This window comes from Pygocentrus nattereri, chromosome 2 (genome assembly GCF_015220715.1).
Source record: "Pygocentrus nattereri isolate fPygNat1 chromosome 2, fPygNat1.pri, whole genome shotgun sequence".
NCBI lineage: Eukaryota > Metazoa > Chordata > Actinopteri > Characiformes > Serrasalmidae > Pygocentrus > Pygocentrus nattereri.
Window position 1 is genome coordinate 12,599,701 of NC_051212.1, and position 14,140 is coordinate 12,613,840.

General features: G+C 39.8%; 1 protein-coding gene across 1 annotated transcript in view; it reads left to right on the forward strand.

The window, feature by feature from the left end:
- LOC108436854 (oxysterol-binding protein-related protein 2) overlaps positions 1 to 14,140 on the forward strand; it is a 71,928-nt gene that overhangs the window by 54,004 nt on the left and 3,784 nt on the right. Inside the window, exons 18-25 of the mRNA XM_037534430.1 lie at positions 470 to 567; positions 1,534 to 1,716; positions 5,411 to 5,518; positions 5,850 to 5,939; positions 7,557 to 7,683; positions 8,165 to 8,281; positions 9,251 to 9,374; positions 10,544 to 10,634. Of these exons, the coding sequence (XP_037390327.1) occupies positions 470 to 567; positions 1,534 to 1,716; positions 5,411 to 5,518; positions 5,850 to 5,939; positions 7,557 to 7,683; positions 8,165 to 8,281; positions 9,251 to 9,374; positions 10,544 to 10,634 (938 nt within the window). The remainder of the gene's footprint in view (positions 1 to 469; positions 568 to 1,533; positions 1,717 to 5,410; positions 5,519 to 5,849; positions 5,940 to 7,556; positions 7,684 to 8,164; positions 8,282 to 9,250; positions 9,375 to 10,543; positions 10,635 to 14,140) is intronic.

Here is a 14,140-nt window from a genome sequence, read left to right on the forward strand (position 1 = left end):
GTCCTGAAAAGCTTAAGTAGCTGCAAGAGGTTTCTTAGATTACTGTTGGATCTACACCGTGCGCCATGCTGGAGGCCACGTTGATCCTCAGGAGGAAGTTTGGGCTGCCCTGGCCTGAACAAATACAATGGACAATGTGATGAAACATTATACTCTAAGTGTGTACATTTTTTATGAGGCACACAATGATGCTTACATAAGGCACCTTCTGCCTCCTCCATTGATTTGGAGCAAAAGTATGCTGTGTGTGCAGCATTGCTGATGGTATTCTCTTTTATGATTATTGTTTAACGATACAATCTGTGTGCTCAACTGATAAATGCATTAGTATCAATATTAATAAACCTGTTTAGCCCTGTGGTGTGGTATAGGGAGCAAATGATTGTCATGAAATATTCACAGGTGTCTTTGTGAAGCGTGCAGTGTCAGGTAATCGCAAAGGTGCAGTCAGGTTTCTGTGTGTTTACAGTGTGTGGCCGCATTCGCAGTGTCTGCTGTAGCTTCGCAGTGGGAGAGGACTGGCAAGCCTTTCAATCCACTGCTGGGTGAAACCTACGAGCTGATCAGGTCAGAACTGGTCACGTGGCCTCCTCAGGCCAGCTCTGGGAACTTATCCCAGACACGCTCTAGAGACACTAGATCTCGTAGTGTCAGTAAGATAAACTGTCTATCATGTATTTAATAACCAGAATAACCAAAATTATATATTTACGTTAACTACACAGTATAATTATTCTTAATTTAACACCTGTTAATGTAAAGGGAGTAATGAGAGTCATGTTAGCATCGTACCCATATATTAGGAGCTCAAGGTCTAAGCAGGTTTCCTCTATGTCAGGCAACATACGGCTTCGGAGACACATGACTAGATTGCCTAATCGCTTAGAATGCTTTATGACCATACACACTTTGAACAAGAAGTACATTAATTTGGATTTCACTTCAGACTTACTGTGTGCCTAAGACTGTAGGCTCATATTTGAACTTATATCATTGAATTTATTCATTTACACAAAACACCAGTGACTGTGTTTCCATAAACATGTTCATCATTAACGAATGTATTTATGGAATGTTTTAAAATGATTATGTAATTGTGATGGAGTGTTACTACAGTCTTTATGAGTTTACCGTGAATAATGAATGTACTTGGTAGATCATTTCATGTTCATGACTTACATGCAACATTATTTCAAAACACATGGTTGTTAAATTGTTTCAATATTTGTATTTCAGCTACTTAAATAACTCCTAATTAGAGGATGCAATGACATTTTTGGGAAAAAATGAACAGATGGCAAAAATCAGCTTTGGAACATTTCAATGTTTTTAAATGGTATAAAAAAAATAGATAAACATTGAGAAAGAATATAGTAGTAATGTAATGCTAGCGAGTGTATTTTTTACATAGTTTAATCTAGTCCTGAGATTTTATAACAGCGTTATTATCCTGAAGTGAACTGAGAGCTGACTGAATCTGTCTGTAGACACTCACAGTACACAGTACCTCTTACACTCTCTATCTGCCATCAGAGAAGACCTTGGCTTCAGGTGGGTTTCTGAGCAGGTGAGCCACCATCCGCCGGTCAGCGCGTTCCATGCTGAAGGTCTGAAAGATGACTTCCTGTTTCACGGCTCTATTTACCCTAAACTCAAGTTCTGGGGGAAGAGTGTGGAGGCGGAGCCTCGTGGCATCATCACTCTGGAGCTACCCAAGTGAGTTCTTTAATTGGGATACAGTTTACCTCCAATGGAATTTTCAGTTGAGGCCATTCAGTTAAAGCTGCACTATGTAAGATCGGGGGATTTGGAGACCTCTCTGGTGGAAATGTGTGATTGCATGCAACATGGGGAAGAACAGTTGGTATGTCAATTGTTCTTCGGACCCCTTTGCTGGGGATGAATCTTACAATGAATGAGAATTCAAGTAAAACTCTTTGAAAGACTTCGTAAAAGACTTGTTTTCTGAGGATGTCAGTGAATAATTTAGTACTGCCATCATATCTTCATTAGTCCAGTGCTGATTTTGCCTTTGTGAATTAAACATCAAGTCAGAACTTCTTTTTGATTCTATGCATGTGACAGTAATGCATAAATATGTATGGTCTGAAAAACTCCCACGCTTTACAGGGCAACTTGCAGCAGCACATGCACACCATATTTTAGTGTCTTTTTTCCTGACTCAGTTACAAAAGTGAGGCACTGAGGGCAGAACAGCAAGACTTGGCAAGCAATCATCTAAATCTAACTTGGTTCATAATAAGTGTATCCACTTGTTTTTTGAAACAAGTTCAAGTTTCAAGTTTATTTGTGATTTATTTGTCATATGTATATATATATATATATATATATATATATATATATATATATATATATATATATATATATATGTATATACACCTATTAAAACATTAAAAATTGAAATATATTAAATATACACAAAATCTAGAGAAAATATAGTGAAACATACACAAAATATAGAGACAATATACACAAGACATACAGACAGTATACATTTTAAAGTGACTTGAGTGACTGTGTTATTCTTTAAAGTGGCTTAGTGTTAAGGTGTTATTGTCCATAGCAGAGATGATATGATAATAACACTGACAGAGTGACTGAGTGAAGTGGTAACTGGGGACGGACACACAGCTTCACAGCTTGTTCAGAAGCCTGACAGCCTGTGGCTAGACACTGTTCATTAGCCAGGTTGTTCCAGCCTGGATGCTGCGGAATCTCCTGCCTGATGGCAGGATGGTGAACAGGCCGTGTGCTGGGTGGCTTCTGTCTGACCGGATCGTTTTGATCTTCCTGAGGCAGCAGGACTGGTAGATGTCCTGTAAGGCTGGTAGTTTGTTGCCTATGATGGCTTCTGCCGCTCTCACCACTCCTCTAAGGGCCTTGCGGTCGCAGGTGGTGCAGCTGCTCGACCAGACAGTGATGCAGATTGTGAGGATGCTCTCTATGGTGCATCTGTAGAAGTTGGTGAGGATCTGAGGAGGCAGACCAAACTTCCTAAGCCTACGCAGGAAGAAGAGACACTGACGGGCAGATCTCACAATAGTGTTGGTGTGGTGGGTCCAGGTGAGGTCCTCAGTGAGGCGTACGCAGAGGAACTTCACACTGCTGACTCTCTCCACTTCGGCTCCATTGATGAATAGGGGAGAGTGACCACCCCTCTGCTGTTTCCTGTAGTCCACAATCATCTCCTTTGTTTTGCTGATGTTGAGACAGAGATTGTTGCCATGGCACCACTCTGACAGAGCGCTGATCTCGTCTCTGTAGGCTGTTTCATCTCCATCAGTGATGAGCCCTAGGATGGTGGTGTCATCAGCAAACTTGAAGATGATGTTAGACGTGTGTTTGGCTACACAGTCATGTGTATACAGGGAGTACAGCAGGGGGCTGAGCACACATCCCTGGGGAGCGCCTGTGCTCAGAGTCAGTGTGGAAGAGAAGCTGTTCCCAACTTTCACCACCTGGGGTCTTCTCATCAGGAAGTCTAGTTTACAGTTTCCTTGGCACTCGTATATGTTACCAGGGGCAAGCTTTAATTGGTATAGAGCCTTTACATTTTGTTGAGGTTACTCTGTCATTGTGCTTCCTTTCTCTGGCACCCTGTGGCTACAAACCTAACAATTGACCTGCTCCCCCTACCTGATAGCAATGGTCAAAACCCAAACCCATCCCTTGAGCCCTTCGAGCTGCAGCTCAGCTTCACCTGCCATCCGTCAAGACATGTGAAAGACAAGCATTAAGATTATTCTGGCACCCATAAACGTCTAGTGGTGTCTTCAAATGCTGAATGAAGACTCATCTCTTTATAAGGCACTTAAATCAGCACTAATCTGGCACTTGTGATGTTTTTCTCCATATTTTGTATTTTTGTTTCTAGGTATCAGAACTGGCTCTTGTTTCTGGCAGTATTTTAGCTTAAGGGTATCTTTAGTCTGTTTGCACTGCATTGCACTGGGTATCATATTTCCCTAATTTATCCTCTTACTCCAAATGTAGTTTTTCAGCTCAGACATGGTTGGTGTCTGAAATTTGCTCTTTGGGAGCACTAGTGCTAATGGGGCCAGCAAATAATGGAAGTACTGTGCCTTTTTCTGTGAGAAATATGCTTATGTTACATTAGCATAAAGGGGAATTCCACTGATTTTTCAAAATGTCTACATAATTAAATGGCTATGATGTAAACAAAGTCATTCAGAGTGGTTCGATGTGAAGTGTGCTGTTTCAGAGAAACTTACAGTCAGAATTGTTCACAATGGTGGTGATAGGAACCTGACGTCCGAAGAGCTCAATGTCTCTAAAACTCACAAAAAGTTTTATATATATATATATATATATATATATATATATATATATATATATAAATATAATATATAAACTATATTTCTAGAAGTATTCACTCACCCATGCAAATAACTGAATTCAGGTGTTCCAATCACTTCCATGGCCACAGGTGTAAACCAAGCCCCTAGGCCTGCAGACTGCTTCTACAGACATTAGTGAAAGAATGGGTCGCTCTCAGGAGCTCAGTGAATTCCAGCGTGGTACCGTGATCGGACGCCACCTGTGCAACAAGTCCAGTCGTGAAACTTCCTCACTACTAAATATTCCACAGTCAACAGTCAGCGGCATTATAGCAAAGTGGAAGCGACTGGGACTCAGCCATGAAGTGGTCCGCTATGTAAAATGACTGAGCGGGGTCAGCGGATGCTGAGGGGCATAGTGCGCAGAGGTCGGCGACTTTCTGCAGAGTCAATCACTACAGACCTCCAAACTTCATGTGGCCTTCAGATTAGCTCAAGAACTGCGTAGAGAGCTGCATGGAATGGGTTTCCATGGCCGAGCAGCTGCATCTTAGCCTTATATCATCAAGCACAATGCAATGCCTTGAATGCAATGGAGACGTTCACTGTATTTTGAATGAATTAGAGCAGAGACTGTGAGCCAGGCCTTCTCATCCAACATCAGTGTCTGACCTCACAAATGCACTTCAGGAATGGTCAAAAATTCCCATGAACACACTCCTAAACCTTGAGGAAAGCCTTCCCAGAAGAGATAACACTGTTATAGCTGCAATGGGTTGGCCGACATCATATTAAACCCAACGGATTAAGACTGGGAAGTCACTCAAGTGCATATGCATGCGAAGGCAGATGACCAAATACTTTTGGAAATATAGTTTGGGCATATTTTATTATTCATAATTATTTATGTTGTAACATATGTCTTTAGTATCCTGCCTTCCACCCAATGATCACTGGGATAGGCTCCAGCTCCCCTGGCGACCCAGAAGGATAAGCAGTTTAGAAAGTGTGTGTGTGTGTGTGAGACTGTGTGTGTGTGACTTTAGGAGTGCTTTAAATGTATTAGTTATTTACTATTTTTACCCCAACAGACACAATGAGGCGTACACCTGGACCAACCCTACCTGCTGTGTCCATAACATCATAGTGGGTCAGCTGTGGATCGAGCAGTATGGCAACGTGGAGGTTATTAACCATAAGTAAGGGCAAGTAAACTTACACACCCTCATGACAGAAATGGCTCTGCTTTAGGAAAGAGGAATTCACATATCACTGTTGTTGTGAGAACACCTCATACCTCCTCGACAGCTTCTCTTCAGAGGATGTGAAAAATGTCTGGGCTTTCTGCTGCTTTTGCCTAATTATCACCAAAATCCCAGATGCATTTTTAGGAACTTGTCAAAATGGAAATAGAGGTGGCTTTCTCACAGTGAAATCAGTGGAATGCAAGAACAGCTAAAAGGTTGCTTTAGCTTTGTGCAGAAAAGAGAAGTTTTTAAAGTTTTCTTGCTGTGCTATGTTTTCGATCAGAACTGGGGAAAGGTGCAGTCTGACGTTCAAGTCGTGTGGACTTTTTGGCAAAGAGTTACACAAAGTGGAGGGTTACATCCTTGATAAAAGGTAAGCACAGTGTTAGAGTTGTGTGCTTTAGTGATTGCTGCTGAAGAATATAGATGCGTATAACTTTATATCTGTATACATTTGAAGATTTTGTAGAATGGAGGTTTGCTCTGTGCAGTACTGTGCAAAGTCAGAGACCACCTTCATTTATTTCCAGTTAAACTGGTCATGACCGGTCATCATGATACAAGTAGATGTTTCAGAAGGGAGTAGATATACAGTAATTCACTTTAATAAGGAAGATTGTTATGTTTTCTAACACATGTGCAACCATGGCGGACCATCCAACCTGCCCCCATCAGATAAACATTACTTATAGGTTTCGTCTTTGAAGGAGAGGAGAAAATCAAGCTGCTTCAGATCTGAAAACATCCACAGATGTTTCTGTCCATCCTTCCACTGTGAGAAGACACTCAGCACTGTGGGTCTGAAAGGACGTGTAGCTGTTGAGAAGCCCTCACTGACAAAAAAGGATATTAAAGAAAAAAAAGCTGCTGTTGTTTCTCAGAACAATGGACTGACCATCCCAGAGTTGCAGAAAATGGAGCCAACTTCTAAGACTGAACTTTGGAGGGGTGGAAAAATATCCCTGTAGATTTTTTTGAAAACCTGAAAGCTAATCTCCTGAAAAAAATGGAAGCTGTAATAAAGGAAAAGAGTGGACACACTAAATATTGAAAACATTAGGTAACACTTTATTTGAGTGGTGCTTTGTAGATGATTAATACATTAATACAATAACCGATAATGAGCAACACATCAGCAACATACCAGTGAAGTAGCAGTAGAGCAGCATCTGAATGCACTGAAGTAAATATCTTGTAGGTGTTCTGTTGATACATTACTTACATTAAGTAGATGTGCTGTTGTTACTTCCATCACGCAAAACCTAACCTTACCAACCTCACCCAGAACCTAACCCTAATCCTGAACCTAATCCTAACCCTAACCTTAACCCAAAACCTAATCCTTAGCCTGGCCCTAATCCTAACACTAACCAACAGCCCGACCCAAAACCCTCATATGTTTTTGAAGTGTTTCTGAGAGTCTGTTGAGTGTTTGTTTCATCTAAAAGCACCACTCAAAATAAAGTGTCACCATAAATTCTATTCAATTATCGAGGCTTCTGTGTCATTTTCTGTTAAACATGTTTTCTGCAATATTTTATGAAGCTTCAAAATAAATATCTTGATCTTAATGGCAGTTTGACTGGAAATGAAATAATGAAGGATGGTCTTAGACTTTTGCACAGCACTGTGTGCTTTGCAGCGAAACGCTTGGTTATTTGAAGTGAGTCCTGTTAACCTGATTGAAAATGACAGCAGAACTTATGCGTGTGTATTAAAGGACTGCCTCAGCCGAAAACGCTAACACTGCCAAACATGACTGAACGCTAAATCATGCCAACTGGTCCCAGGTAGCTTTAACACATTTAGCCCCGTCAGCATTTCTGGGTGAAGTATTCCTTTAAAAGCTGCCTACATGTGCATTAGGCTTTGGCTGTGAAACTGAATTAGACGACTGCAGTTTATGAGCTTTCTTAGGTCTGATGCCGTTAGACATGAGTCAGTGTTTTGGGCTTTGACGGTGATGTAACACATTCACATGTTTGTGCAGCAAAAAGAAGATCTGTGCCATTTATGGCAAGTGGACAGAGTGCTTGTACACCGTAGATCCAGCTACGTTTGACCTTCACAAGAAAGCGGATAAGAAATCTGCTGAGGAGAAGAAAGGCAACAAGCAGGTGTGTGGCTGGGTAGCATGTGGTGACCTGTAAGTGACCGCTCTGAGTCAAAAGCTTTATTGAATTTCAGATGCCACCTCAGTGTCATCCATAGGCCTCAACATAAGAATCTAACAGAAACCGGCATGAAATACATTACAAACCCAGTTCCAGAAAACTTGAGACAGGAGATAAATAAATAAGGAAAAACAGAAAGCAGTGATTAACAAGTCTGCTCTGACCTGTAGACGAGACATTTGAAAACAAAGCTTTTCATTTTGATCATTTATTTCCTGGCTCTACGTTTTCTGCAGGCCTTTTCCTGACCTGTCAGCGTTCCTGGTGTGAAGGGAATTCCATTCTAAAAATGTCTGTCTTCTGGACAGACCAGCCTTTTTTAGTTGTTTTCAGACATTTGCTCTTAAGAAAGCAGCCCAAGTTTAGAGAAATGTATGGCTGACAATAAAACAGCCACCGTTTTGCTGCTGCTGTTCCCCTTTAGAGCAGCGTGGATGAGGAACCCGAGGAGATGCCTCCTCCAGAGGCCGAGACCGTGCAGGTCATTCCAGGCAGCGAACTCATCTGGAGGATATCGCCCAGACCTGATAACTCAGCTCAGGTAAGAGCTACAGCAGGGGAGGGAAGGGTCTTTGTGAGAGTGCTCCATCACCTTATTATAACTGTTATTATGAGTTCAAGACATTTGCGCTAATTAAACTAGTGGTCACATTTTCTCATATTTTCTGAGTCAGTTTTTGCCTTTTTGCCTGGATTTACTTGTCATATTAATACATTTTGTAAAGTGTATATACAATAATAACATCATGTAGAATTAAGTCTAATAAAATAGACAATAAATATTATTTTCAGTCATTTTATTCCATATTTTAGCATATTTTAGAATCAACATGAATTCACTAACTCATCTAATGTGATTCTCTGTTTACATATTTCTTGATAAGTTATCACCACTTTTCAAATAATAAGTAATTCTGGATATTAGTATTATAACTTCATTCTTAATGCAAATTAGCCTTTTGGTCATTTTAGAATCATCTATAGCTCCTTTAATCAATCTGGACACATCTAAAATGTCCAGTTTTTTATTTACAGATTCCTACTGTCCTAAAAATTGCTTGAAGCCTGTGAAAGTGTGCAAAACTAACATATTAGACTTGTTTTACACATTTATCTGCAACTAAATTGCTTTTATTATACTTTATTGTTAGTTGGTACAAACTTTTGAATAATCCGCCTGAACCACTGAGTTAAGGTAAAAATGATCATTTCTACAAATAAAGTCTACAAATGGAAATTTTAACATAATTAAACTGTTCTAAAGTAAACATTTCCTATTTATTTACCATTTCTCTGTTTTTTGTTATTTCTACATCATTTTAAAATGCTGACTGCTCTCCATATTGTGTGAACATTTCATGGCAAATAGACCAACAGATGTTTTGAAAAGCAGTTACAACGTTACATTATCAGATGTTAAGCTGCAAACATCTTTTCCTTTCTCCTTTAAAGCGTCAGAGATATGAGGTTTTCTTACATCAGTTACACTGTGATTTGTGCTGTGCTGCAGTACTACGCCTTCTCCACGTTTGCCATGCAACTGAATGAGCTGGAGGACGACATGAAGGAGAGTCTGCCCACTACAGACTGCCGCCTGCGGCCCGACATCCGCGCCCTGGAGAGCGGAGACATAGGTACATATTACACACCCCTACATCGGCTCACATGAATCACAAAATACCACAGACAGAGTTAAATCACACTAAAAAGTGGTCATATGGGAAAAAATGGATTTAGTAAATGTATTTTTGAGATGCATGAAAAGCCCAAAAATGTATTTGTTAAAAATATTTTTTTAAAGCATTTATTTGTATTTATATGTAGTTCAATCTGGTTATAGGTCATTGTAGTTTGCATTAACCAAGTATGCATGCAGTAAGTTAGTGCTCACACAAAATAAGATGTTAAATCATGAGTGGATTTTACAGTGGATCAGTACCTACAGCACATGCTTTTGTCCTGTTAAAGCTTCATTAAGATGAAGTGGATGACTGTTATGTGTGGGAGCTGAGAGTACAGAATGAGGTAATGCAGTAGGCTTTTAATGGGAAATCCACCGATTTTTCAAAATTTCTGCCCAATTCAATGGTTGAGATGTAAACAGAGTCATTCAGAGGGGTCTGATGTGAAATGGTTCACTGTAGAGAAAAGTACAAAATGAGATGTCTTTACAGTGGTGCTGAAAGGAACCAGCGGGCGCAATATCTACAACACCAATATAGGCATTTTATTTACTTTTCAAAACCACCAGTGAACCTACACGTGTCTTGTGAGTTGTATATGTGATGTTGATGATGGTGAAATAGTCGAAAATCGGAAAAAAAAGGACAATTAAATTACATTTCGGTCCAAAACATTATCCCAAAACTATCGTAAAACAATGTCTCAGGCAGCAGGCAACATATTCATAACCATTTGATGCGATATCTTTCCATGAGGGAGCTTTTAGAGACGATGAACGCTTTGGACGTCTGGTTCCTATCACCACCACTGTGAGCAATTCTGTCTCTGTTGTTTTCTCTAGTCTACTGTGAATGACGCTGTTGTATCTTAACCTTTTCACCATGCGGAAATGTTGAAAAATTGGTGGACTTGCCCTTCCCACAGTAAACTGCACAGCATTTTAGGATTTGAAAATCCCATCCGCTTCTCCTAATTTCTTTTGCTTAAAACTCAGCAAGTTGACCTTTCAGCTCCGAGTTGGCAAAGCCGGAGGGATTTCAGGCCCACACAACTGTATGTCACACTGCGTGTGCGTTGTTGCTAAGGATGAGTTAAAGTCAACACACTGTTCACATATCAGATTTGGCGAGTGCTGAGAAGAAGAGACTGGAAGAAAAACAAAGAGTGGCACGGAAGAACCGATCCAAATCGAGCGAAGACTGGAAGACCAGGTTCGTATTGCTGCTTTTCTGTATTCTCTCTCCTTCAGCAGGCTGCACCACCTCTGCTGTCCTGTTATGTCACGCCAGTGTTTTGACGTATATTACACTGGCCCTGTGTATCATGGCTGTAAGCTGATCAGAGGCCTAAGCCATGTGTCATTCAATAAAGCCTGTAGATGAGCTGTACAGTCACATGCAAAAGTTTGAACCCCAGCCGCCCCCCACAGGCAAACTACATGTTTTACTGAAAATAAGTTAACACCTCCTCCTCAGAGAACAAGCAGAAAAGAGAAATTTCGTAATTTTTCAAAGCTATTTATAATTCTGATGCTGAAATGAAATGAAGTTGGCTGTGGAATGAATAAAGCAAAACTCCTAGGAATGAACTCATTGGTTAGTGAACCAGACTTGTGACCGGAAGGTCGCCAGTTCGATCCCCTGAGCTGACAGTCTGTGACAGAGGTGCCCTTGAGCAAGGCGCCTAACCCACAACTGCTCCCTGGCCGCTGTGGATAGGGCTGCCTGTCACTCTGGGCAAGTGTGCTCACTGCCCCCTAGTGTGTGTCCTCACTAGTGTGTATGTGGTGTTTCACTGCATGGATGGCTTAGATTGAGGAGGTGAAATTTCCCTGTTGTGAGACTAATAAGGGTCACTTAATCTCAATTTTAATCCACAGCTCTTTCAAAATTTCTGCATATTTCAGCCGCAGAGAATTTAACAAAGTCACTCAGAGTGGCTTGGTGTGAAATGATTAGAGAAACGTTCTTACCTGCTAAGATTTCTTTACAGTGGTGCTGATAGGAAGCAGACTTCCCAATGCGTCCAACATAAAATTACTATTTTATTTACTATCCAAAACCACAAGTGAACCTGTGCAAGTGTTCTGATGATATGACATGATATGATGATATATAATGATGGTAAAATAGTGGGGACTATTTTGCCTCATGATCCCAAACATGTATCCCTCCGCCTTTGGCTTTTAAAAATACATGTTTTAGGCCAAATGTCTCAGAAATCAGGCAGCATCTTCATAACCATGTAAGGTACTAAATGTCTGTGAGGGAGTTTTTACAAGCATTAAATGTTCCAGACGTCTGGTTCCTATCACCACCACTGTGAATGATTCTGACTCAGGAACTTTCTCTGGCATGCAGAATTTTATACACTAAACCCTTCAGAATGACTTAGTTTACATCTTATAATTAAGATTTTAAAGGATCAGGAGAATTTCCCTTAAAATGTGCCACTTCACAAATGTTTTCCAAAAGTTATGTTTATTTACTGGGTTATGACATTGAGAAAAAACCTGTACAGACCACATTTTATGTAATTTTTCTCCAATATGTCAACAAATAAACGGTAATTGTGGATTAAAGTTCTTCTCTGTGGAGGATGTGGTCAGTTGTTTTCACTTAGAAAATCAACAAGATGTCATTTGACCTGAGGCGACCAAACTTTTGCATGTATATATTGTGACAGCATGTCAACACCAATCCAGCTCAACAAAGTCAGTAATTAAGTCAAGATTTTTTTTGGTATATTAAAGTATTTATGCAGCCTTCTCAGGACTGTCTGCAAAGAATGATTAGTTCCATTGATATTACTCATTAATTTATTAAGCAAAATGAGAACAGCATCAAAAAAACATCCCCCATGAAGTGAAATCATCTTAGATCTAGTCAATATACAACTAATAGTTTTCATTATGAAATTTGTTGTAAGAATATTATTATATTATATTATTATTGTTATTTCACATATTTCTAGATGTTTTTACTTGTTTGAAGTAATATTTTGAGTGTTTTTTTCCACTGGCAGATGTTTGTACCTGTTTCAAGAAGTAATGTAACATCTGTCATTGGAATAAGAGAATTTGACAGGATAAAATGACTTTAAACAAGTAAAAAGTGTTAAGAAACAGGTTGAGTACTCATTCTTAAAACAATTTGAGATTAAATGCGAAACATTAGACGTATGGACTTGATTTGAAGGATTCATTTCCCACATCTTTCCATGTTTTGAAATCCACTCATTGTGTTTGTGTTGTTTTCATGCAGCAAAAACAGATGTTATTCATTTTTACATGACCATTTTTTCCTCTTCATCTCTTCGAATTAAGCATGCTGTTTTTGTTACTGTGCCTTTAAGACTGATATATGTAAATGAGCTTTGTTCTGATTGGTTGCTTCCTTATGTTGCCTGGTTCAGAAAGCAATGCTTCTTACAACTTTAATGTGATTGGGTGGGGCTAAACTGCTGTAGGCAGATGTAGGTGGATGTACTGTATGTAAATAGGCTGAGTTTTTGTGACATCACAAAAACAGTGAATTCAAAATAGGCTGTTTCATGGAAAAAATAAGCAAAGGGATTATTTAAGATTGTTTCCCTTGGCAGGATGTGATTTTGTAGTGTAAACTAATAGATAACTAGAGTTTTCTGAAAGAACGGCTTCATCTGCACTCACTGCTCATATTAATCACGATTTTTTTTCTCTGTGTTGTAAAAGGAACCCATGCATTGGCCCCAGGTTCGTGTTCCTCTGCAGTGTGTTTGCTGTGCTCTTTCTTGCTCTAAATCAGGCTCAACAAACCTAAAAATGACCCCAGCGCTTTTGTTTACTGCACAGTTTTCAAACTGGACGGCTTTAGGCGTTAATACTTCAGAGTTCATCTTCAGCCAGCCCCATTTGACCTGATAATAGGGCTGTTTGATTACAGCTAAGATCATCATCATGATCGTTTTGGTCGATACTGAGATCACGATTATTTAACACAATTACTTACTGACTTTAGAAAGCATTTATCAAACTTTTAAAAAGTTTTTATCAAAACTTTGTCTCTTTAACACATTATTTAAACATTAAGAATACAAAAAATATGAAATAATACAATACATTACAAAAAAAAACCCATGTACAAATAAGTCTAACTAAATTAGATGAGTTTGGGCTTTTAGGGAGGAGCGAAAGCTCCCTGCTGTGAAGGAAAGGGGTACGCTGGATTTGTAACACAAGACAAAACCATATCATCACTGAAATGAAATGGGGCCCAATAATTATTTTATCTCCATTACCTTGTTCTTATAACCGTTAGAAGCCAAATGGGTCACTGAAAATAAAATGTGAATGATCGCCCAGCCCTACCTGAGAATGGAGCAGTGAGCTGCATCTGGTTTGTTGGAACACAGAAAGCAGCTGTTTGGTCCCTCAGGACTGGAGTTTGAGAGCTGTGCTCTAAACATAAGCCTTGTGATATTTGACTGCTCTGGGATGATGGTTTGTAAAGAGCTGTTAGCCCATGGGTGTGGAAACAGAGATAAGGAGTGACTGTATGCCAGCGTGCTTCCTCTTTACTTCTGCACCCCCTACTGGCTGACTGAAGAACTGCCACAGTGGAAATGTCAAGTCAAATGCCAGTAGCCTCTCTTTGCGGAGCCACACTGCCATGACGTCACCACAGCTTTAGGTTGAGATGTAAACAAAGACAGGGTGGTTTGATGTGAAATGCTGCAC